General features: G+C 49.1%; 1 protein-coding gene across 4 annotated transcripts in view; it reads right to left on the bottom strand.

Moving 5' to 3' along the window:
• cacna1c (calcium channel, voltage-dependent, L type, alpha 1C subunit) overlaps positions 1-27016 on the bottom strand; it is a 1225933-nt gene that overhangs the window by 107453 nt on the left and 1091464 nt on the right. For all 4 annotated transcript variants that reach the window (XM_038780480.1, XM_038780479.1, XM_038780478.1 and 1 more), the window contains 2 exons: positions 15350-15477; positions 7347-7443 (listed from right to left, as the gene is read on the bottom strand). In XM_038780480.1, the coding sequence (XP_038636408.1) occupies positions 7347-7443; positions 15350-15477 (225 nt within the window). The remainder of the gene's footprint in view (positions 1-7346; positions 7444-15349; positions 15478-27016) is intronic.

A 27016-nucleotide genomic window follows, 5' to 3' on the forward strand; every position in this document is an offset into this window, starting at 1 on the left:
ATGTGGCGACCAGAACTGCACGCAGTATTCCAAATGTGGCCTAACCAAAGTCCTATACAACTGTAACATGACCTGCCAACTCTTGTACTCAATACCCCGTCCAATGAAGGCAAGCATGCTGTATGCCTTCTTGATCACTCTATCAACCTGCGTTGCCACCTTCAGGGTACAATGGACCTGAACTCCCAGATCTCTCTGTATATCAATTTTCCCCAGGACTCTTCCATTGACCGTATAGTCCGCTCTTGAATTAGATCTTCCAAAATGCATCACCTTTTATTTGCCTGGATGGAACTCCATCTGCCATTTCTCTGCCCAACTCTCCAATCTATCTATATTTTGCTGTATTCTCTGACAGTCCTCCTCACTATCTGCAACTCCACCAACATTAGTATCATCTGCAAACTTGCTAATCAGACCACCTATACCTTTGTCCAGATCATTTATGTATATCACAAACAACACTGGTCCGAGCACGGATCCCTGTGAAACACCACTAGTCACCTTTCTCCATTTTGAGACACTCCCTTCCACCACTACTCTCTTGTCTCCTGTTGCTCAGCCAGTTCTTTATCCATCTAGCTAGTACACCCTGAACCCCATACGACTTCACTTTTTCAATAAACCTGCCATGGGAAACTTTATCAAACGCCTTACTGAAGTCCATATATATGACGTCTACAGCCCTTCCCTCATCAATTAACTTTGTCACTTCCTCAAAGAATTCTATTAGGTTTGTAAGACATGACCTTCCATGCACAAAACCATGCTGCTTATCACTGATAAGTCTATTTTCTTCCAAATGTGAATAGATCCTATCCCTCAGTATCTACTCCAACAGTTTGCCTACCATTGACGTCAAGTTTACAGGTCTATAATTCCCTGGATTAACCCTGCTACCCTTCTTAAACAAAGGGACAACATTAGCAATTCTCCAGTCCTCCGGGACCTCACCCGTGCTCAAGGATGCTGCAAAAAAGTCTGTTAAGGCCCCAGCTATTACGTCCTTTGCTTCCCTCAGTAACCTGGGATAGATCCCATCTGGACCTGGGGACTTGTCCGCCTTAATGCCTTTTAGAATACCCAAAACTACCCCCTTCCTTATGCCGACTTCACATAGAGTATTTAAACATCCATCCCTAGCCTCAACAGGGGTGACAGGGTGATGGTAACAGAGCAGGGGAAGTGAATAGGGTGTTTGAAATTTTTACCGGAAATTATAAAGCTCGGAGCCTCCGGTGGGGGATGAGGGTATGAGGCAGTTTTTGGATGGGCTGGAGATCACGAGGGTGGGTGAGGCACAGGGACTGGAGGCACAGGGACTGGAGGCCCCGATCAATAAGAGGGAGGTAATGCATTGGTGAGGTCAATTCAGACGGGGTAGACCCCCGGTCCAGATGGGTTCCCAGCCGAGTTCTACAAGAAGTTTGGGTGGGAGCTGGGACCCCTGTTAGTTGAGGTATATAATGAGTGGATGGTGAGGGGGGGGGGGGGGCACGTCCTATGTTGTCTCAGGCTCCTCTCTTCCTCCAGCCTTGGGAACACCAGCCCATCCAAAAACTGTTCCATATTTCCCTCCTCACCCTCTGGCTTGGCCCTGTACACCTTGTTTATCCTCCCCAGGTCCAACACTACCTTCCCCTTCCCTGTCTGCACCCTCAGAATTTCCCAGATGTGGCCTGCCTCCATAGCTGGTAGGCTAGCATGCAGCTAGCCTTCTCTCCATACTCACATTGCAACCCCCTCACCCTCTGCAACTGCCCCACTGCCTTTCCCGTCATCAGCCTGTCAAGCTGCCCCTGTAACCTTTTTCTCTCCATCAACCCCTCCTTGGTGGGAGCTCTCAAATATTTCCTGTCCACCTCGACTATTTCGTCCAACAACCTTCCATCCTCTTCCTGTCCCGAGATACCCTCCCCTGAACCACCGCCTTTAACACCTCCCAAAATGTGGCTGCCAACACCTCCTCGTGCTGATTCAGCTCCACGTAGTCTCTGATCACGACCGCACCTTGTCACAGAAACCTTTATCCGCCAAAAGTCCAGATACAGCCTCCATTCTGGCCTCTGCTCCTGCCTCGAACTAAGCCTGACCTCCAGCCAGTGTGGCGCATGATCAGAGTTCATGATTCCCATATATCTGCCTCCACCATCCCCACCAACACTGCTCGACTCACCACAAAGAAAATCAATTCTGGAGTATACATTATACACATGCGAGAAGAAGGACTACTGCCTCCCCACCCGGGTTCCTAAACCTCAATGGGTCCAACATTCCCATGTGAACCATAAACCATCCCAACTCCTTTGCCATCCTCAACCTTCCCATTGACTTAAGGTTCAAGCTGCCTGAAGGGTGGGGTTCAGCGATGATACCTCTTAAAACTGAATCGTTAGCATGCCACTAGAGTAGTTTTACGTAAGTTATTTTATTAAGAATTGAGATAAATTATAGGACTGAGTAATCATTATTAACCATTAAACATGTCTTTTTAGGACATGGCAGTAATAAGTAATCAAATGGGATTTAGGATAGCTAACTTGACCAAAAGGACATGACATCTGACATCTTGGGCTGGGCCGGAGAATCGGCGCTGCGCGAATTAAGCCACGCTGCCCCGACGCAATTCGGCGCCATTGTCGCAGGAATGGTCAACGCAGCGTCGGTCGGGATATGCGCTGACTCTCCGGCCAGGGCCGACATGGGCTGACGCACAGATTCTTCGGCCTGGATGGGCCGAGAGGCTGCCATCAAAAAGCCGTCCCGCCGGCGCCGTTCTAACATCCTCTGAGCCGGCGGGACTTCTGCGTTAAAGGGTCCGGGGGCGGCCTGTGGGGGGGGTTGGGGGGTTCGACCCCAGGGGGAAGGGCCTCCGGAGTGGCCTGGCCCACAATCGGGGCCCACCAATCGGCGGCCTGGCCTCTCTACCTCCCCGGCCTCCTTTGCTCCGCGCCGGCTCCTGTAGCCGTGCACCATTTGGCGTCAGGGCAGGCAAGGCAGCTCCAGCGCCATCCGAGGCCCCTGTGGGCCACAGAATGGGGTCCCGGAACGGGCGCCGACGCCGGAGCAAAACACTCCCGTCTTTACTCTGGTGTGGGCACATGGTCGCCCGATGGAAAAATCCCGCCCATATGTCTTTGTGAAACAATTCAGGGTGCTGTTTCTGTTGTTCTGTTTCTCACAGTCAGAATGCTGCTGGGATTGTACACAGCTGTCAGGATGAGGATCAATCATGCGCTGCTTGTTATTCTATTGGGTGAAGTTTAAACACTGCTTGCGATTCTATTAGACAAGTTTAAAAGTAGCAGCTTCAGGGATTGGATCACATCCAACTGGGGTGGGCTATTGAATTTTGAACATTGTATAAGTATTGTGTTCTGGTCTTTGTTCGGCAGAACAGGTCTTGGCTGATATCCAGTCTGTTCTCTGTGTACATGTAACAAGTTTTATTAACAAACCATCTTGTCCAGGTTGTGGTGTTTGTTCCTCTCTGTACTGAGCTGAGCCACAGGGAACAACCCCATGTGGAAGCTGACTCAATACACAGGTCTTGAAACTGCTCCTATGATATTTGGCGCAGCGAGCTCGGGCGCACACAGGATTCTGGCAGAATGATCCGCCTCCTTAATACGAGTGAGCACATTTTAGTTTACCACCCAGTAGATAGAGGAGTTACGGATCAGGTGGTCGGATCCATAAGTCGTGCGAAAGTTGCAACTAGGTAGCGGTGGACACATGCAACACTGAGAACATGCTAACGTTGGGTGGGCAAAGACGGACTTTTGTTCCACGCCGATGAGCAGAGCAGGATAAACCACCGTGTTAAAAAGATTGGAAAGAGTAGGGCCTCATGACGATTCGATGGAGGCCAGAACAGGGAACACCAGAGGAACTCAGAGTAAGTGACCAGTCTGACAAAGCTGGTGTCATTATTCTGATGTAGTATGTGTAACAGGATTTGAAATCCCACTGCTTAGGGCAGCTGAGGAGAAAAGGGAGGTTGAAAAAAAAATGACAAAGGAACAAGAATTGGAGCACAAAAGTTAACTGTTTTAGCATACCACTGATTGCTTTTTAAATAGCCCTGAAACATGTGTGTAAATTACTTGATACAAGATTAAATTGTGGATGTATGGAAATTCAATAACACCAGTTAAACGTAGAAATTCTAAGCATGCATCACCCCAGTGAGGGAACAAAGGTTTGGTCGTTCATAATGTATTTGAGTGAAATGCCTTTGAGATTTTAATTTACTAAAGGATAGGTGATGCCTATGAGTCAGGTGTTGAGGATTGGATTAAATGGAAAAAAGAAAGATAAATGAATCAAACAAACAGTTTAAGTTTTATAATGAAAAAGGGTAGTGAACCTTGTTCATTACTTTAACCGAAAGAGTGTCAGCTTGCGGTGAGCAAGGACAAAGGCCTGCTGTGAACTTTACGAGCAGCAGTATCGTGTTTCGTTTGTTTGGAGGGGATTCGTAGAGTAATGTTATTATTAAGATTTGTCTTTCTGAGGAATGATTATATTTGTTTCAAAACACTTGCTGCCTGAAGTTGTGTTTTCTTTTTTTTAATGTTTAATCATTTAAGTGCTTCAAGTCCAAACAGCTGACAAAAACCTGAAGTCATGTTTTCTGGCCAGAGGCATGATTCCAATATTATTCTGAACCACATGTGGGAATTTTTATCCGGATATAAATTCACACATGTAAGAATGAGACCATTTTAATTTAATAGGATTGATTGGAGTTTGAGATATCTAAATTGATTATGTCTGATCCTGTAATGGATTGCTTTTGTGTTAAAACTTTGGGTCAGGTTGAAAAATAATTATTCCTGACACAATTGACCGGTAGGAAGAAAAGAAACAAAGTTTGAGGGAACAAAAATGGGTGTAGATGTTGTTATGCTCTAGGTGTAGCATAAGCGGCGTCCTTGTGGTGCACTTGACAAAGGAAGGATCAGATGTGGAGATAACTTCAACACGTTTATTAAACTATATACAGGGGCTGTTTATCACAGGGCTAAATCGCTGGCTTTGAAAGCAGGCCAAGGCAGGTTTCGATTCCCGTAACAGCCTCCCTGAACAGGCGCCAGAATGTGGCGACTAGGGGCTTTTCACAGTAACTTCATTTGAAGCCTACTTGTGACAATAAGCGATTTTCATTTCATTTCTATAACTTGGGTTCGACACTACCGCTAATCCTACTATAGCTACTCAGACTGACTAACTAGACTGCTACAATCCACGTGGTGGGAGTGATATCATATCAACCTTGTGTCTCTACTCATTGACTGTCTCCACTGGAAAGAGGCAGATGATGTGTGTGGTGTCCTTTATATATGAGTTGGTGTAATGCCCTCCTGTGGTCGTGTCACCTCTGTGTGTATCGTGAATGCTCATTGGTCGTGTCCTATCTAACTGATCTATTGGTTGAGTGTGTGTGTGTGATGTCTCTGGTTCTCCCTCTAGTGTCTAGCTAGTCTACATATATTTACATTAACCCCTTGTTTATTTACAGTGATGCACATCACCACATCCCCCCTTTTTTATATGTTGCATATTTTCTGTACACTAAGAAAATTGAACACAAAACAGGTAGATAAGTTAAGGTACATACAAGTCATGAGAACAGTGATGAAACAATAAGTCCAAATTGTTCATGTGAGTCCAAAAACCATCAAACATCATGGTCAAATGTCTCTCTCGGTGGGTTGGTGAATTTGATGGTGGCCTACGAAGCCTACCACCACAACTGTGACACCGGCAAGCTCTGGCTCAATTACAACCACGAGTCCAGGACAACCCCAAAGCCCGAATATGATGAGCATATCACTAGCCACACTGTGGGACACGGGTTATTTCTGACCCTCACTGATGAATCAGTGGCCATAGTATCAGGTTATGCACATGTAAGAGTTATGATTGATGTCGCCAATCTACACTTACCAGTCTATTGCTGTGGTCTAGGATTCTTTGTAGCCTTGGAGAGGGGGATTTTGGACGGGAGTTGATGGAAAATACGTAAGCGACAATAGAGAGACATAGTAGAAATCAACGCCCTTGACATTGTGGAGATAAGTGAAGGGATTGAGGTTATGAAAGGGCAAATGAGAGCTGCAGTTCAGGATATATACCAGGATGCCGAAACAGCTACAGACCTTAGCCAGCAAGTCAGTCAGCTTGTGTGGAAGGCACTTATCAGACAACAATTAATGAGTTACGTTGTATAACAACTAAACCAAGCAAGGAATTGTGTGTGATATGCCTGGGCGTAATGTTGTTCTAACCAATTTATCTGACTCTATTACCATTGGCCGACATGAACTGACTCCATATAGGGATGTGTCCATCGTGGACGCGGATGACCTCAAGTGAACTGACGATGACCAGCGGATTCGCCAATATGTCCAGGAGGGAGGGATCCTGCGGGGGGTCGGAGAATCCCGCTCCTTGTCTTTGTGAAATAATTCAGGGTGCTGGTTCTGTTGTTCTGTTTCTCAAAATCATTCAGCAAGCTGCTGGGATTGTACACAGCTGTCAGGATGAGTATCAATCATGTGCTGCTTGCGATTCTATTGGGTGAAGTTTAAACACTGCTTGCGATTCTATTGGATAAGTTTAAAAGTAGCAGCTTCAGGGATTGGATTGCGTCCAACTGGGGTGGGCTATTGATTTTTGAACGTTGTATAAGTACTGTGTTCTGGTCTTTGTTCGGCAGAACAGGTCTTGGCCGATAACCAGTCTGTTCTCTGTGTACATGTAACAAGCTTGATTAAATAAGCCATCTTATCCAGGTTGTGGTGTTTGTTCCTCTCTGTACTGAGCTGAGCCACAGGGAATAGTCCCATGTGGAAGCTGAATCAATACACTGGCCTTGAAACCGCTCCTACAACACTGTCCACCCTCAGTTCCAACACAGAGTTAAAATCGCCCCCCATAGTCAACTGGTGCGTGTCTAAATCCGGGATCACTCCCAGAAACCCCTTCACAAACCCCACATTGTCCCAATTCGGCACATTTACATTCATGAGCATCACCGGCGTCCCCTCCAACAACCCAATCGTTATCACATACCTCCCCAGCATTACCTGCTAGCGTGGCTGCTCCCTCCCGAAGGTCAGTCCTACATCCAGCCACCCACCATTCCCTCCTTGGCCTGTTCAAACGGCTCCCTGTGGATAGTTGCTTGTTGTAAAATTGTAAATGAGTTCTCACATTTACAATTTTATGACAAATAATGAAATAAAATCTTTCCCTATGGGTGCAAACTTACCAGCTAATGATTCATGAGTCGGGTAGGAAGGTTGGGAGAAGTGTTGCCAAAGTGCATTAATACTTACTTTGCAGGCCACTCTATGTGGACACAGCTTGCCAAATCCTAAAGGGGGTTGTATCCTTCTCAGGAGCGTAACAACATCCAAGTGCTTGATGCGACCCCTGCAACAATATAAACAGCAGATATTAAATAAAAGATGTGAAAATATTCAGCTTTATGTGAGAGTAAAGATTGTATTTTCTGCTAATTTCTCCTTTTCCTTCTAATTGATTCTTTACAGATCAGAAAATGGTTTAGCACACTGGGCTAAATTGCTGGTTTTGAAAGCAGACCAAGGCAGGCCAGCAGCACGGTTCAATTCCCGTACCAGCCTCCCCGAACAGGCGCCGGGATGTGGCGACTAGGGGCTTTTCACAGTAACTTCACTGAAGCCTACTCGTGACAATAAGCGATTTTCATTTTCATTTTTTCACAAGACAATGGATGAGCTAGCAGGCAACCAATTTCCAGCGCTCCACATGACGTGTGAAAGCACTACTTGGCAGTGAACAAACTTGGCAAACTGAAATAGTGGTGTGCCTCAGGGATCTATGGTGGGGCTCCAACTACCTATGATCAACATTAATGACTTGGATGAAGGGATCGAATGTATGTCGCCAAAATTGTTGAAGCTACAAAGATAGATAGGAAAGCAAATTGTGGGAGGACACAATGAAACTACAAATCTCTCGAGTCCCAGCAGCGCTACCAGGAGCAGTGGCCACAACTGGGTCTGCACCAAGTCAGGAGCAGCATCATGGATTCTCCCTGGCACCAGGTACAGGGGTTTGGCTCTCCGGGACAGTCAGCTAGGCCCTTAATGGGCCACAGACTGCCTGTTCAGGAGGGCTTTCTCACACCTGAGCACAGATACGCTGCAAGTTTTTACTGGGCCATCTCCTCACATGGTAGTGTCCCACGCCATTCCTCTATTCTGCCATTGATGACGGGAAAAGGCCCTTACTTGGCCTTTGGTTGGCCAGTTAATGCCTCTACTGATCTCTGGACTAGAAGGCCATCCAAGATCTTCTCCACTGCTGAGTGAATTTTACGGAATCAGTAATACCATGGACAATCCATCCCAAGCCTTTCTTATTTATTCTACATACCCCCTTCCCCTAGCATGCCAACTGTGATTAAATGTATAAAATAAGCAAAATATGGTAATGCTGGAATCTGAATCAAGAACAGAGGACGCCGGAAAAACAAAGCAGGTCTGCCAGCATCTATTAGGAGAGAAACAGAGTTAATGTTTTGAGTCCTATTACTCATTTTGATGCTTAATTTGTTTTGTTAGCCATAGTTGGGCAGTTTTTCCTTTTGTGATCTTGGCCAGAAAGGACTGTGTAACTGTTACAATGAAGCCATATGTTCCTTAAATATTAGCCCATTCTACGAGAAAAAAACCAGGGTCTGTTTTTGGGCACGCTTAGTGGGTGTTTCTTGGTAGCAGCAGTGCTTTGTACTTTTGGCTTTGGCGAGGAACACCCTATCTAGGCTGTACTTTAGTCACTGCCAGGGTACCTGGGTGACAGTGCCAAAGTGGCAGGATGGCAGTGCCAAGGTGTACGGGTGCCAGTGGAAGTGCCAGGGTATCACCCTGCCCAATGCCCGACTACCTGGTGGTCTCCAATGGCCTGGGAGACCTACTCAGGTGCCGTTACACCTGTGGACCAGTACTAAATGGAGCCTGGTCAAGGTCTTGCTCAGAAGCCGTTAGTTCCCAAGTGCAGGGAAAATCCAGCACAGACATATTTAAATGAGCCTAATGCTGATCTGGATCTCACCCAGTGAAGGCAAGATCCAGATCGCAATGTCTCGCGAGGTTCAACTGAATCTCACGAGATGTTGCAAGCATCGCGAAACGCGTGAGAGGCCTCTTGTGAGATTCAACTGCCTCGTCCCGTCACCAAGTAGGGCGCAATGAAACTGATAAATTCCACCCATTATCCACCATTATGCATTTTAAAGAAGTTCTCTGATCTATCATAGCCAACTCACCCCTCACACCTTTACACTGATACTGGGAAAATTGCACTGAAGAGAAAGTGTAATTAAGCAAAAACTCTGAGCCATAATACATGTGACAGATAAACAAGGCAAAGAGTGCAGAGTTGATAGGTTGTACAGGTAAGCACTTACAATCAAAAGCAGGAAATAATTAGGTGAATTTCCCTCTGTCAGCCCCAATGGATGTCTGAGTCATGTTGAAAGTCCTTGGTCTGCCACCAGAAATTCCTCCAATCCTCTGGACTGTAAGGTTTAGAACCAGGGCCTTGTGTCAGGTGACCTCCTACAGTCAGAGGATTGGGTTGTTTAATTCTTTAGGGCTGAGATTGGAGGCAGGCAGACATGTAACTTTATGCCACCGGATTCTGTGCTGGTTCATTGCCATCATCCTGACTCTGAGCCAATGAGGGTAGTTTGGGGATGGATTGGCTGCTTGTTGCTTCTTGGTAAACAGCCAATTGAAGGCATTGCTAAATTGCCCCTTAGTGTCAAAAGGTTAGGTGGGGTTACAGGAATAGGGCAGAGGAGTGGGCATAGGTGGGGTGCTCTTTCGGAGGGTTGGTGCAGACACGATGGGCTGAATAGCACTGTAGGGATTCAATGTTTCTATGATTTGCTGTTACCCCCATCCTTACACTGCCTAAAATTTTCAGTTGGGGTCGTGTGCAGAATCAGTTGGTCTGGACGATATCCAAACCAACTTGATGGGTTCAGAGCGGTAAAGGGTGGTGGACCAATGGATCATGTGATGAATCTTCTGCTGATTCATAATAGCTGCTGTGGCTACTAGCTTTTCCTTGGTGAGGTTGTCCCTCCACGATCGTGGACAAGCAGTTGTGGCCTTTTAAAAATAAAAACAACTGCTTTCTCAGAGGGTGGCTCAATATTGTTTCTCTCCAGTATGTATCCTCAAGCTCCCACCTTGGCTTGTGAGTCTGCCAGTGTGTCCACATTGGAGCCTTCCATTGACCTTCCAGGCCTATGAGACGGCCTGCCATCCTCAATTAGACAGTGAGTCCACTCCCTGCCTTTAAAATTCTGTGCAGGGCTGGGGACCGGAACTGAAATGGCAGCTGGGTCCCCAACCCAAAATTGAAAATTCTGATGAAGACTAAGGCTACATCTACTGCAGATGCATGTCCCAAGGAAACCTCAAAATTTGCAGGACAGTATCATTGTCGTTTGCTGTCCCTCAATTGGAGGATGAGGCCTATTTTTCATCTGACTATAAAACAATTTTCGACCTGTATATCTTTGGGTACATGGGCAAGGATGTCCCACAAGGTAGTGGGCTCCGGAATGCACAATTTGCATTTTTCCTCCCCTCTCTGCTGCTTCTCTTCTTCATCATTAAGATGTTGGGGCATAAAGCTTGACGGACAGGTGGCTGCCACTCTGAGATCAAAATCAATGCTACCATGCTTCATGGAGTACTTCAGAGTGTCTTTGAAACATTTGATTTGTCCTCCCCTATAATACCGATCATTTGAAAGTTGAAAGAAAGGACCCTGTGGAAGATATTTTTTGGTCATCCAGACACCATGTTCAGTCTATTGAAATTGATTTTGTATGAACATAGGAACACAGGCCATTGAGTTTATTCTACCATTTAACTGGATCATGGCTTATCTTCTACTTCAACACCAATTTTCATTTTTTAAATTTAGAGTGTCCAATTATTTTATTTTCCAATTAAGGGGCAATTTAGCATGGTCAATCCACCTAACCTGCACTGCTTTGGGCTGTGGGGGTGAAACCCACACAGGCACGAGGAGAATGTGCAAACTCCACACGGACAGTGACTCACGGCCAGGATTCAAACCCAGGTCCTCAGCGCCGTAGTCCCAATGCTAACCACTGCGCCACGTGCTGCCACTCAACAACGTTTTTCCACATTCGTTCTCATCGGAGGAGGAGAATCACAGAGGCCCCAGAGAATACTGGGTCCGGCCCGCTAATGATATTCAAATCGTGTCTACCCGCGTTCTGGTACACATTGACGCCGTTGTCGAGGTGACGGAGAATTGCAATTATGCGCCCGCCGCGATTTTGGTGTCGGAATCTATTCTATGCCCAATCGCGTTTTGCAGTTTCAGCATCGGCCAATGAAGAATCCCGCCCCATTTATCTATGGAGGTAAATTTAATTTTGGGATTGAGATGTTCACGATTGAAGAATTTTCCATCTTGATACTATTTAATATCGGCACCAGAGGGCAATTGACCTTTGATGAGTTGAATAGCCACTGTCAAATAGATTGTAAATAGTATGGTAACTCTTATACAGCCTTGCTTGACCCCAGTCTGGATTTTGAAGGGATCCTTCACTCGAGAGAGATGCAGTCATATCATTGTGAAATCATTGAAAGGTTGCGATGAGGATTCTTGGACATCAAAATCTTTGGAGTACAATCCACATAACCTTGTAGATTTACTGAGATTTTGGTCAGGTTAATGAATGCAATGATGAGATCCTGACCAAAATCTCCCATTAATGGTGGCTGACCAATAGATTTCCACCACAGGGTACTCGGGGATTGCCTAGAGAGTATCAGCTACCACTGTAAATTCACAGTTCAGGAGTTGTTGAAAACGTTCCTTCCGGCATTGAAAGATGGCATTGTCATTCTGAAGAACAGAAACAACAACAAAGGGAAATTTGTCCATTTGGCCCCAGTGGGCGGGATTCTCCCGCAATTGGCGGGATGGCCCAGCACCAAGAACGGCGCGAACCTCTCCGGCGTCGGGCCAACCGGAAGTTGCGGAATCCTCTGCACTTCAGGGGGCTAGGCCGGCGGCAGAGGGGTTGGCGCCGGCGCCAAAGGGCTGGCGCGAGTTGGCGCATGCGCAGTACCGGCAGCATGGTTCCGCACACGTGCAGGGTGGTTCTTCTCCGCGCTGGCCATAGCGGAGCTCTACAGAGGCCGGCGCAGAAGGAAGGAGTGCTCCCACGGTACAGGCCCGCCCGCAGATCGGTGGGCCCCGATCACGGGCCAGGCCACTGTGGGACCCCCCCCTCACCCCCCAGGGTCAGATCCCCCTGCGCCCCCCCGAGGACTCCACTAGATGGCCTACCAACCAGATCCCACCATGTGGGACCATGTCCATTTCACACTGGCGGGACTGTCCAGAAACTGACGGCTGCTTGGCCCATTGGGGCCCGGAGAATTGCTGGGGGGGCCGCTGCGAACGGCCCTAGCCTGAAAACCGGCACCGGGGAAAACGGCAGCCGACGTCGGAGTGGCGGGCCGGGATTCACGCCGTCCCCCCTGGGATTCTCCGATTCGGCGGGGGGTCGGAGAATCCCGCCCAGTTTATAGATCTGGCTCTGGTGGCTTCAAAAACACATTATGATCAGCTTATTATACCACTGTTCCTTCACTGTCATTGGGTCAAAATCCTGGAACTCCCTTCCTAACAGCACAGTGAGTGGACCTACACCACAAAGACCAGTGGTTCTAGAAGGCAGCTCATCAACACCTTCTGAAGGGCAATTAGGGATGGGTAATAAATGCTGGTCTAGCCAGCAGAACCCACATCCCGTGAGCAAATTAATAAAAAAACCATAATTGGATCTCTCTGGTTTTCTCTTCCCACACTTCCTCGGGTGTCAGCCTTGGGCTGATCGAAAGCTACATTTTTCAGTTGAAACCTTCAGTTGTTCTGCCAGGCATTGAATGCTTGTTTTTGTTCCAGGAGGTCACATACTTGAGCATCATTTTCATCAAACCAGTCCTGGTGAAAGAGATGCACAACCCAATGGTCTGGGAACAAGAATCAACTACAGCTGACTTTGTTTGATCCCACTGTTCTATAATTTAGTTGGATCGCTAAACATTTTTAAGATTGGTTGTGAGCTGCACTTGGAATTTGTTTGGGCTGTTTTACACTTGTGACATTGATCTTCTGCTTAGACTTTTGGATCTTACAATGTCTTAATGCTCAGTGGATGTTCATGGAATAAGTCAATAATCTGACTAGCATCAATAGCCCACACAAATTAAGTGACACAGACATCACTTACATCCTTGACCTGAACAATGACATAATAAGGGGGCGTCCAGTGCTTTCATCTCGGATTTCTCCGGCTAGTTTACAATTTACTCTTCTGGCGGAGGAGGATGTTTGTTATAATGAGACCATGCTGAGCACACGTTGTAATCAGGAGGACGCCATTTACAGTGGGTTTTGCGACCTTGTTATTCCCGATGTTTCTATTCCAGACATTGGAGTCATGGTTAATCCTTGCATTAAAGACCCCCTGAAGGATGACTTTTTTTCTTCTTTGGATGGCAGTGAGGATTTTATCAAGGTGGAGTGAAGGGTTGGGACATAAGCACCAATGATGCTGTCATATTGGTTACAGCTGAGCTGCAGGTGAACTGTTATTTATACAACTGGGGGAAATTTTGGACAGTACTCTGGGCAGAAACTGATTTCTGCACATTATCTTTCCGATTCTGGACTTATGTTGATTCCCCAAGTGGAGCCAAGAGAAACATCTGTTCTACTTGCATATAATGTGTGGTTCAGACTTTAGGAACAGAAGTGGTGGTCCTTCAGGCCTAGAATTTGGAACTTAGGCTCATGCATAGACTGAGAGTCTAAAATGCAGATAAATATGGCATATAGCATAGGGTTTATGTCAGATTAATGAAGAATATAAAACAAAGAAGAAATGTATGCAATACCTAAATTTAATGTTTTAAATTCTGAGATTTAAGTGGTCGCACTTACTTGGCCTCAGGGTCATACTCAGCCCAGATTCTCTTAAATGAGACCATGCTGAGCACACGTTGTAATCAGGAGGACGCCATTTATAGTGGGTTTTGCGACCTTGTTATTCCCGATGTTTCTATTCCAGACATTGGAGTCATGGTTAATCCTTGCATTAAAGACCCCCTGAAGGATGACTTTTTTTCTTCTTTGGATGGCAGTGAGGATTTTATCAAGGTGGAGTGAAGGGTTGGGACATAAGCACCAATGATGCTGTCATATTGGTTACAGCTGAGCTGCAGGTGAACTGTTATTTATACAACTGGGGGAAATTTTGGACAGTACTCTGGGCAGAAACTGATTTCTGCACATTATCTTTCCGATTCTGGACTTATGTTGATTCCCCAAGTGGAGCCAAGAGAAACATCTGTTCTACTTGCATATAATGTGTGGTTCAGACTTTAGGAACAGAAGTGGTGGTCCTTCAGGCCTAGAATTTGGAACTTAGGCTCATGCATAGACTGAGAGTCTAAAATGCAGATAAATATGGCATATAGCATAGGGTTTATGTCAGATTAATGAAGAATATAAAACAAAGAAGAAATGTATGCAATACCTAAATTTAATGTTTTAAATTCTGAGATTTAAGTGGTCGCACTTACTTGGCCTCAGGGTCATACTCAGCCCAGATTCTCTTAAATGAGACCATGCTGAGCACACGTTGTAATCAGGAGGACGCCATTTACAGTGGGTTTTGCGACCTTGTTATTCCCGATGTTTCTATTCCAGACATTGGAGTCATGGTTAATCCTTGCATTAAAGACCCCCTGAAGGATGACTTTTTTTCTTCTTTGGATGGCAGTGAGGATTTTATCAAGGTGGAGTGAAGGGTTGGGACATAAGCACCAATGATGCTGTCATATTGGTTACAGCTGAGCTGCAGGTGAACTGTTATTTATACAACTGGGGGAAATTTTGGACAGTACTCTGGGCAGAAACTGATTTCTGCACATTATCTTTCCGATTCTGGACTTATGTTGATTCCCCAAGTGGAGCCAAGAGAAACATCTGTTCTACTTGCATATAATGTGTGGTTCAGACTTTAGGAACAGAAGTGGTGGTCCTTCAGGCCTAGAATTTGGAACTTAGGCTCATGCATAGACTGAGAGTCTAAAATGCAGATAAATATGGCATATAGCATAGGGTTTATGTCAGATTAATGAAGAATATAAAACAAAGAAGAAATGTATGCAATACCTAAATTTAATGTTTTAAATTCTGAGATTTAAGTGGTCGCACTTACTTGGCCTCAGGGTCATACTCAGCCCAGATTCTCTTAAATTCGTCCAGATGGTGAGGACCAAGAATGGACCAGTCACGAGTTAAATAGTCAAAATTATCCATGATTACAGCCACAAAGAGGTTGATGATCTGAGAAAAAATATATACATTATATAAAATTTCGAACAAATTTAGTCCTCTAAAAGAAAACCAGTATGAGATTCTGGCATTACAATGCAGTTGGGTAATGAAAAATTACCTTGTAACAGCTATTTTAGATATCTAGAAACATACAAGAATCTCTGCATACCACATGCAGAATCTCTGCCAGTTGATATACGTAGCACTCGTTTAGCATTCTAGTATATTAACACAGCTGAAAACGAGCATACAACCCCTACAGGGAGATTCACATACCATCTTAAAGGCCGACCACACAGCCTTTAATATTCACCAATGCACGTCATTCTTGTTTGGTGCCATACCACAGTGGTGCCAAAATTATACCTAACTGGAAATCAGATTCTTCCGGGCCTCTAGAGTGATGCTTTTGTTGTTCGAAGCCAGAGGTCTCTCAGCTATGATTCTTTATCCGATAGGACTTTAACTGGCCCCTGTGACCAATTTTGAGTTTGTGAGATGGCCGTTAACTGAAATATCTGCATTCTAAAATGAAAACCTAGGAGTTGGATTCTCCGCCGGCAGGATGCTCCATTTTAACGGCAGCCCGGGGGTTTCCTGATGGCGTGGGGCAGCCCCACAATGGGAAACCCCATTGACCGGCCAGTGTAACGGAGCATCCCGCCGGCGGGGTGGAACAGAAATGTGGTGCAGCAGGGCGGAGAATCCAGCCCCCAGTTCTTTGATCTCACCTAAGAAGCATGGCTGAGTGACTTATTGGTGTGCAGTCTCAATCTCATGAATCATCTTTGGGCCTTCTGTCCATTTAGATGATTGGACCTTGCAAAGTTTGCGGAAGTGTCCAATCCTGTTACATTGAAAGCTTTGGGCTGAAAGGGCTCACCTATGAGAGCTTTACGCCACAACACTGGCATGGTCGTTCTACTGATCAGTTAGAGCATTGCTTCTCTTGGCCTGGAGTGCCCCTGCTTCTGTGCTGTTTAACTAACTGGAGTGTGGGGTTTCCTTTGTATCATGATTCATTTGCTCTTCTTAAAATGGGCATGTGCTGCACATAGAGTTCAGGCTGCCTTAAAATTTAAATAACTTTCTCGAGGCCTCGCTCTTTCTTCGCTTCAGTATGCTTGCAATTCCAACAAGAGAGAGATATATTTCTGATTTTAAAAAATGGATTAAAGGGATATGGGGAACAGGCTTTGAGACCAGGAAGAGATTAGCCATAATCTGATTGAATGGAGGAGTAGGCTCGAAGGGCTGAATTGCCTACTTCTGACTCTAATTTCTATGTTCCTATGTAACTATTCTATTTAAGAATAATTCAGATTTTAGGTCTTTGTATTTTCAGTCTTCAGCCATCCTGTAACGATCATTAATAAAAGTTGACAGATTTTCCTAACATCTGGCCACACATTAAATTTTCGGGGATTTTGTTGCTTTTTGAGTGAAAATAAACCGAGTGAATTTAGTACTCCTTCAAATTTCACAGATGATTATTTGATTCCTTGGGGGCAATTCTCCGATATGGAGAACAAGTATTCGCACCGTTGCGTTTCACGACGGTGCGAACTGGGCCCTGGCATGATGGATTTTGGCCCCCACAGGGGGCCAGCACGGCGCTGGAGCACTTCATGTCACTCCAGCCTCCTTTTGCGGCACCAAATGGGTGCCACGCCAACCCGCGCATGTGCAGTTGGGCCGCGCCAACCTGCGCATGTGCGGGGGACTTCTTTAGCGCGCCGGCCCCCCGGCCAACATGGTGTCGGTGTTCAGGGGTCGGCCGCGCCATTAAGTAGGCCCGGATTTTGGGGGGGGGGGGGGAGAGGCCGGCCCGCTGATCGGTGGGCCCCGACTCCATCGTAGGCCCCCCCGGTGAAGGAGCCCCCTTCCCCCCTCCACAGGCTGCCCCCCCCCCCGACCGTTCCCGCAGAGTTCCCGCCGGCAGCGACCATGGGTGAACGGCGCTGGCAGGTCTCTGTCGTATTGGTGCGGCCGCTCGGCCCATTCGGCCGGAGAATCGGCGGCCCCGCTGATTACAGCGGACGGCGCCGCCTCTGCACCTCGGAGAATCGTGTGCCGGCGCGGGGCGTTGTGGCGCGGTTGTGGTGATTCTCTGGCCTGGCGCGGGGCTCGATGAATCGCCCCCCTTGTCCAGCAATAATGTTGCCTGCTACATGGCCTTACAAATAAAGCTATGCGTTAACTGTTTAGCCAAGTAATTGTGTATCTAAAGCCTTTTCTCCAAAAGGCTCAATTATGTGATTGGTCTGGGCCTTGGATAAATCCAAATCAATCTGAAATTGATTTTTGAACTCTAGATAAAGGATAGGTTCTGCTTTAAGACATTGGTGAAATTCAAGATGGCACTGCTATCCATTTGGTGGCACAAGCTGGAATTCTCCCATTTTGAGACTAAGTGCAGTGGTGGCGGCTCTGGCGGTGCCTGCACCCTCACCCCCCCCCCCCCCCCCCCAACCCCCCCCCCCCCCCCCACCCCCGAGGTGGGACATCAACGGAGAGATAAGGCCACACAAAGCTGTGCATTTTTTCTTTGAAGCAGACAGCCCTTGCCCATGCCTGCAGCTGGGAGACATAATGCTTCCAATGATTGATCCTGCTGCACAGCTGCTGCTCTTCTGTACTGTTCCCTTTCTCTGACTTCAGACTGAGGTTCACACAGCTCCTGGACTGCCTATCATCTATGCTTCTTTTCCATTTCCCAGCACAATGTCTGCACGTTGACTCATGGCTGCCAGCCTCTGAATGTAAACAGGCGCCATGACAGAGTTCCTGTTTTCACTGACCTTCACAAAGAACTGCAGCCAGTGCTACAGCCAGAGCAGCTGGGCTCCTGCTGCAATGGTGCTCGCAGTCAGCCTTGAAAAATATTTAAACAATGGATGCAGATTTCTCCATTTCAGCATTATGTTTTAGGGTTGCAAAAGTGATGTGCCATCAATGAACACAAAACGAGTAATGAATGTAACTGAGGCTTTAATAAACTAAACAGAAAGCCTCCTGGTTGCTGATCCCAAACTGGGTCAGAGGCGGAGACCAGCCACATTTCTTTTTTTTTATAAATTTAGAGTACCCAATTCATTTTTTCCAATTAAGGGGCAATTTAGCGTGGCCAATCCACCTACCCCGCACATCTTTGGGTTGTGGGGGTGAAACCCACGCAAACACGGGGAGAATGTGCAATCTCCACACGGACAGTGACCCAGAGCCGGGATCGAACCTGGGACCTTGGCGCCGTGAGACTACAGGGCTAACCCACTGCGCCACCCAACCAGCCACATTTCTAACGGGCCCAAAGGGAGGTGGAGCCATCGGGCAGTGGTTTACCACATTACATATAATACAGTAGCGATTTACCACAATACACATATTATACACTACAGTGGTTTACCACATTCACCCCCTGTTAAAAAAAGAGTCCAGCGTGGGTGAAGTGGACTTAAAGATCAAGTCTGTCGGGGGCCTTGACCTTCCGCTGTGATCACCTCAGTCCCGGCTGTGGTGTGGGCACCGATGTCGAGACCTGCACATCCGGGAGCGTGTTGTCCGCTTCTTCACACATTAGTTGAGTCGGTGGAGGAGGGGGGGGGGGGCGGTGTATGGGCGAGGGTAGTGGTGATGGTCGTCGGTGGGCCTGCGGGTGCCAGTTCTTGAAGTATCTGGGTAGTGGTGGAGGGAGACGGTGTAGGCTCGGGGGTGTGGTGATGGTCGCTGGGGAACCTGCAGGTGCCAAATCCCGGAGGGAGACAGTGTCCTGTCGCCCGTCATGATGTGCCACGTAGGCATATTGTGGATTGGCATGGAGGAGCATAACCTTCTCGACAAGGGGATCTGATTTATGACTCCTTGCGTGCTACCGGAGGAGGACAGGCCCTGGGACTGTCAGCCAGGACGGGAACGAGACCCCGGAGGTGGACTTCCTGGGGATGGCAAACTTACGTTTGTGAGGGATCTCGCTGGTGGCAGTGCACAGGAGCGATCGGATGGAGTAGAGAGCATCGGAGAGGACCTCCTGCCAGCGGGAGACTGGGATACTTCTAGACCGTAGGGCCAGGAGGACGGCCTTCCAGAACATCGCGTTCTCCCTCTTCACCTGTCCGTTGCTCCGGGGTTGTAGCTTGTTGTCCTGCTGAAGGCGATGTTGTTGCTGAGCAGGAACTGACGCAACTCGTCGCTTATGAAGGAGGAACCCCGATCGCAATGGATGTAGGTGGGGAACCCGAACAAGATGAAAAGACTGTGCAGGGCCTTGATGACGGTGGCAGAGGTCAGATCAGGGCATGGGATTGCAAAGGGAAATCTTGAGTATTCGTCAACAATGTTGAGGAAGTACATGTTATGGTCAGTGGAGGGGAGGGGCCCTTTGAAATCGATGCTGAGGTGCTCAAAGGGGTGAGAGGTCTTTACCAGGTGTGCTCTGTCTGGCCGATAGAAGTGCGGTTTGCACTCCGCGCAGACCTGGCAGTCCCTGGTCACGATCCTGACCTACTCGGTGGAGTATGGCAGGTTGCGAGCCTTGATAAAGTGAAAAAAACGGGTGACAGAGGTCATTGTGGAGGGCCCAAAGTCGGTCTACTTGTGCGCTGGCACATATACCGTGGGATAGGGCATGTGGGGGCTCATTGAGCTTCCCAGGTCAATAGAAGATATCATATTTGTAGGTGGAGAGCTTGATCCTCCACCTCAGAATCTTGTCGTTGTTGACTTTGCCCCGCTGTGTATTGTTAAACATGAAGGCAACCGATTGTTGGTCAGTGAGGAGAGTGAATTGCCTGCCGGCAAGGTAATGCCTCCAATATCGCACAGCTTCTACAATGGCTTGGGCTTCCTTTTCGACGGAGGAGTGTCGAATTTCGGAGGCATGGAGGGTACGGGGAAGAAAGCCACGGGCCTGTCCGCCTGGTTGAGGGCAGCGGCCAGAGCAAAGTCCAACGCATTGCTCTCCACCTGGAACGGAATGGACTCGTCCACAGCGTGCATCGTGGCTTTGGCAATATCTGCCTTGATGCGGTTGAAGGCCAGGCGGGAATCAGCCGTCAGGGTAAAAATCGTGGATTTAATAAGTGGATGGGCCTTGTCCGCATAATTGGGGACCCACTGGGCTTAGTAAAAGAAGAACCCCAGGCATCTCTTCAGGGCCTTGGGGCAGTGGCGGAGGGGGAGTTCCAGGAGGGGGCGCATGCAGTCAGGGTCAGGCCCTAGGACTCCGTTTTCCACCACGTAGTCAAGGATGGCTAGGCGGGTTGTGCGGAAAATGCATTTTTCCTGATTGTAGGTGAGGTTCAGGAGTTTAGCGGTGTGGAGGAAGTGCCAGAGATTTTCGTCATGGTCCTGCTGGTCATGGCCGCAGATGGTGACATTATCTAAGTACGGGAACGTGGCCTGCAGCCCGTCCTGGTCAACCATTAGTACATTTCTCGTTGGAAGACTGAGACACCATTGGTGACGCCGAAGGGAACCCTGAGGAAGTGGTAGAGGCGGCCATCTGCCTCGAAGGCAGTGTATTGGCGGTCCTCTGGGCAGAAAGGGAGCTGGTGGTACGCGGACTTCAAGTCAACCGTGGAGAAGACTCGATACTTCACAATCTGGTTGACCATGTCAGACATGCGGGGGAGGGAGTACGCATCAAGCTGCGTGCACCGGTTGATGGTCTGACTGTAGTCAATGACAATCCGGTGCTTCTGCCCAGTCTTGACGACCACCACTTGGACTCTCCAGGGGCTGTTACTAGCCTCAATGATCCCCTCTTGTAGGAGTCGCTGGACCTCTGACCTGATAAAGGCCCTGTCCTGGGCACTGTATCATCTGCTCCTAGTAGCGACGGGCTAACAGTGAGGTTAGCAAAGAGCGAGGGTGGGGCGATCTTAAGGGCCGCAAGGCTACAGACGGTGAGGCGGGGCAGGGGGCCACCTAACTTTAAAGTAAGGCTTTGGAGGTGGCACTGGAAGTCGAACCCCAGTAATGGGGCAGCGCAGAGATGGGGAAGGACGGTAGTGTACTCTACGCCTTGTACAGTAAGGGTCGTGACACAGTACCCCGGATTTCTACTGAATGTTATCCGGAAGCCAGGGAGATTTTCTGGGTCGCAGATAAAATTGGGAGGGAGCAGCGCCTTACCGTATCTCGGTGTATAAAGCTGTCTGTGCTGCCGGAGTCGAAAAAGAGATCAGGCCTGGCAGGCTTTTGCAAAGTGGCCCTTCCTCCCACACCCATTGGGAGGGAGCAGCGCCTTACCGTATCTCGGTGTATAAAGCTGTCTGTGCTGCCGGAGTCGAAAAGGCAGGCTGTCTCATGCCTGTGGATCCGGACGGTCATCGTAGATTTTGTGAGGTGATGAGGCTGAGACTGGCCGAGTGTGATGGAAGCGAGCTTCGGAAGGTGATGGGTAGGCCGGTTGGAGGTAGCAGCGGCCAGCGTTCGACTGGGTGAGCAGGCCTCCCGGGAGGCTGGTCCCAAGATGGCGGCCCCATAGGTCGCACATGGCTGGTGGCATCAGAGATGGCATCAGAGATGGCATCAAAGATGGCGGCCCCCATGGGTCATGTGTGGCGGGTGGAGTACAAGATGGCGAAAAGATGGCGGACCCCGTTGGTCGCATGTGGCGGGCAAAATCGAAGATGGCGGCGAAGATGACGGGTGGCGCAGCAGCTGGGGGCGGCCCTGACAGGCAGCAGGCAGCGCTGCTGGGTCTAGGGGTTTTAGGGAGAGATCAGGCCTGGCAGGCTTTTGCAAAGTGGCCCTTCCTCCCACACCCATTGCAAGTCGCGTTCTGTGCAGTGCAGCGTTGTCTGGGATGCTTACCCTGGCCGCAAAAGTAGCACTTCGGGCTTCTGGTGTTGGGGGAATTGGGAGTATTCATCGACCACGTTCAGGAAGTACGTGTACCGATTGATGGTCTGACTGTAGTCAATGACCATCCTCTGTTTCTCCCCAGTCTTTACTATTACCACTTGGGCTCTCCAGGGGCAGTTGCTGGCCTCAATGATGCCTTCCCGCGGCAGCCACTGGACCTCTGACCTGATGAAGGTCCTGTCCTGGGCATTGTACCGTCTGCTCCTGGTGGCGACGGGTTTGCAATCCGGCATGAGGTTTGCAAACAGGGAAGATGGGTCGACCTTAAGGGTCGTGAGGCCGCATATGGTTAGACTTTGGAAGTTGCACTGGAAGTCCAGGCCGAGTAACAGGGCAGCGCAGAGGTTGGGGAGGACGTAGAGCCAGAAGTTGCTGAACTCTATGCTCTGGACGGTGAGGGTGATGATGCAGTACCCCCGGATTTCCACGGAATGGGATCCGGAGGCCAGGAAGATTCTCTAGGTAACGGGGTGTACCGTGAGGGTGCAGCACCTTACCACAGAGGGGTGGATGAATCTTTCTGTACTCCCGGAGTCAGGGCCGGCCCAAGGCACCGGCAACTCGGGCAGTCGCCCGGAGCGCCATGTGCTAGGGGGCGCCAGACTCGGGTCCCGCGCATGCGCAGTTGGGCCGGTGCCAAATGCGCATGCGCGGTGGCCGCCCTCCCCCAGGGCGGCCCCCTCCGCCCCCCCCCTCGGCCCCGCCCCCGCGCCTCGGGCCCGCCCCCCTCGCCTCGGGCCCACCCACCCCGCCTCGGGCCTGCCCACCCCGCCTCCGCCTACCCCGCCTCCGCCTCGGCCCCGCCCCCCCCCGCCTCGGGCTCGGCCCCCCCCCCCGCCTCGGGCTCGGCCCCCCCCCCACCGCCTCGGGCTCGGCCCCCCCCCCCACCCCTCGGGCTCGGCCCGCCCCCCCCTCGGGCTCGGCCCGGCCCCCCCCCCCCCCTCGGGCTCGGCCCCGGCCCCCGACTCCCCTTCGGCCCCGCCCCGCCCCCCCTCGGCCCCGCCCCCCCATACCCCCCCTCGGCCCCGCCCCCCCTCGGCCCCCGGCCCCGCCCCCCCTACCCCCCGGCCCCGCCCCCCCGAATGGCGCCGAAGTTCAGCTTGCCCGGGGCGCCAGCAACCCTAGGGCCGGCGCTGCCCGGAGTGAAGAAGGCAGGATGTCTTGTGCCCATCGTTTTTCACCCTTGTCGCCGCGGTTGCGAGGTTATGCGGCCGGGACTGGTCGAGCATGATGAAGGCGAGCTGCTGCTGGTGTTGGTAGGCCCCGGGCTGGTCAGCGGCGGTGACAGGCGATGAACGGCCAGATGAAGCAGGGGTCCTGCGATGCCGTCCAAAATAGCGCCGAAGATGGCGGCGCCCACGGGGTGCACATGGCAGGCGGCGTTAAAGATGGCGGCGCCCACGGGCCACACGTGGTCCGCTGGGAGGAAGATGGCAGTGCCCACGGGCTGCACATGTTCAGCTGGGAGGAAGATGGTGGCGCCCATGAGCCAGACATGGTCTGCGTGGACAAAAATGGCGGTGTCCACGGGTCGCATGTGGGGGGTGCAGGAACACTGGGCCTATGTACAGTGACATGTCCCTTCTTTCCGTAGGCCTTGCAGGTTGCACTTCATGCTGGGCAGGGGGTGCTTTGTCTGCCTGCAGAAATAGCATTTGGGCCCCCGGGGGTTGGCTGGCTGCCCGCGGTGCAGGCTTGGGGTTGGCTGGGGGCGGCTGCTGGTGGGGCCTATGATGCCATGAGGGCGCTGTACGGTCGGGGGCATATGCCGTGCGGTCGGGGGCGTACGACTGTACGTTACGGCATGCTACTGTTAGCGGGTCCGCGAGTTGCCTGGTTGCCGTGAGGTCGAGCGTACCCCCTTCTAATAGGCGCTGGCGGATGTACGCCGACCCCATGCTCATAACAAAAGCATCCCTGATTAAGAGTTCTGTATGTTTAACGGCCGAAACTGCCTGGCAATCGCAGTTCCTCGCCAGGATGTGCAGGGCACGCCAGAAATCGTCTAATGACTCACCGGGGAGTTGCTGCCTCGTGGACATGAGGTGCCTGGCGTAGAGTTTGTTGATCAGCCGGATATAGTGTCCTTTCAGAATCTCCATAGCTTCAGGGCAAGTGGGCACATCCCGGATAAGGGGAAAAATCTCAGAGCTCACCCGTGAGTACAGGATCTGACGCTTCTGTGCGTCCGAGGGCTGTTCAGTCGTTGATCCGAGGTAGCTTTTGAAGCAAGCTAGCCAGTGGTCGAAGGCCGACGTGGCGTTCGCTGCTTGAGGGTGCAGTTGCAGGTGATCTGGCCTGATGCGTAGTAATCGCTGTAATATCTCTGCTTAATAAATTGATGCACTATCAATTACGACGAGACGAGAGTAGAGGGTAATCAAGGCCTTATTAAGCAGAGATGTGTGGCCTCCTGCAACTGCTCCCGGGAGCATCTCGGTGTGCACACACATGTATACTCCACCTACTGTGCAGAGCCAGCAGGCAGGGATCTATCCACATACCTGTAGTACAGGAGCCTTACCATATTACCTCTATTATATAATCAGCGGTGACTACCACAGTAGCCAAGGGTTCAATTTAGGAGTTACCTCCATGTTTGCTCTATGTTTGTTCTGTCAAAAACTAGACTGATCGCTAGGTGCGGGTCATGTGTTCTCTCACATTACTATACTCAGTTCCTTGATAACACCATATGGGTCATATGACAATTGGATCAACTAAATTGGGCTGAATTATCTTGTGCCCTGATATACACACCATTTGGTGCTAGCTCACATACAATAATTATATTAAATGTTATGCAATGATAATGCATGCAATCATTGTGTATCACAGCCCAGTAATAAGGCAAAAAAAGAACCTGAAATCTATTCTGATTGTAAAAATGGAGCTCAAGCTTAAATTCAATTGACCAGTAAACGATGTGGTGAAAATATTTCTAATTATATAATGTTATTTTTAAAACGATTAGTACAGCACTTGCAGAGCTTCGTTACAGATGAACTGAAATATTCAAAGTGCTTTAACAGCTTTTCATTACATTATCCTGGACAAATGTTGAATTTAAAGTTGAACTTGAACCCTATGGGGGGCACGGTAGCACAGTGGTTAGCACAGTTGCTTTGCAGCTCCAGGGTCCCAGTTTCGATTCCCGGCTTGGGTCACTGTCTGTGCTGAGTTTGCACTTTCTCCCCCTGTCTGCGTGGGTTTCCTTCGGGTGGTCCGGTTTCCTCCCACAATCCAAAGATGTTCAGGTTAGGGGGATTTGCCACGCCCTTAGTGTCCAAAGAAGGGTTAGGTGGGGTTATTGGGTTACGGGGATAGGATGGAGGTGTAGGCTTTAGGTAGGCTGCTCTTTCCAAGGGCCTGTGCAGACTCGATGGGCCAAATGGCCTTCTTCTGCACTGTAAGTTCTATGATTAATTAAACAGACACTATTTTATGTTACATCTTGGGGAAAAGAACATAATAATCTTGTTCCTCTATGTAGTAGCTAGCCCCTTTAAGGGATGATCGTCTGAAGGAACATTTGACCCATTCGTCCAATCACTAATTAGCCCACGGGATCACCTAAGCAGGGAGCGGGCTTTTGCTCAGTTAGATCCCAGAGCCAAGGCTGGAAGCACTGAATCTGCATCACCCTGTAAATAGTTATTTATAGGATCCATAGATTAGTTGCCATTAAATGTTATAGTTCATTTGTAACTGGCGGAGCCAAGTTACAACATTTGGCAATGAGGTAAAAGCAAAGCAGCAAGTGTGCTTGCAAGATCAACAGCTCCGAATCTGGTCCAGTCGAAGTCAAGCTAGAAGAGAGCTGCAAAGATGCCAGTATTTGGTAGAGTGGATCCATTCGATGTCTCTACTGAAGATTGGGTACGGTATGAAGATTGATTAGAATTTTTCTTCAAAGCAAATGGAGTTGAGGAGGAGGGAAAGAAGATAAAACCAGATAAAACAGACCACATTTGCGGAGACTATAAATTAACAGTAAACCAAGCAGCAAAGCTGGACAGAAACACTATCCCAAAGTTAGAGGATTTTTATGCAAGAGTGGCCGGAGGACATTCATATACAAAATTGGATATGTACCATGTATAGGTTTAGCTCACTGGATTAAATCGCTGGCTTTGAAAGCAGATCAAGCAGGCCAGCAGCAAGGTTCGATTCCCGTACCAGCCTCCCCGGACAGGCGCCGGAATGTGGCGACTAGGGGCTTTTTACAGTAACTTCATTGAAGCCTACTCGTGACAATAAGAGATTTTCATTTCATTATATCAACAATTGGAGTTGGATTATGCTTCCAGAGGCTACGTGACAACTAACACCCATAAATGATTATATCAGTGTACACGCTCGCCTTTTGGTATTTCATCAACTTGCACCATATTTCAAAGAACCACGCAAAATTTATTACTGGGCTTGTCGCATGTCGTTGTATATTTGGATGAAGAATTGATCATTGGTGGAATTGAAGAAGGGCACTTGGCTAATCTAAAAGAAGTGCTGAGAAGATTTCAGGAGGCGGGAGTCCGCCTATAAAGGGAAAAATGCACTTTCAAGGCCAGCGAAGTAGCTTACCTTGGTTACTATGTGGTTGCTGATGGGAATCCAAGAAGGACAAAGTAGGGGCAATAAAGGAGACACTGGCCTCTAGAAACGCATCAGAGTTTAAATC

This window comes from Scyliorhinus canicula, chromosome 20, assembly GCF_902713615.1.
Source record: "Scyliorhinus canicula chromosome 20, sScyCan1.1, whole genome shotgun sequence".
In the NCBI taxonomy this organism is placed as follows: Eukaryota; Metazoa; Chordata; class Chondrichthyes; order Carcharhiniformes; family Scyliorhinidae; genus Scyliorhinus; species Scyliorhinus canicula.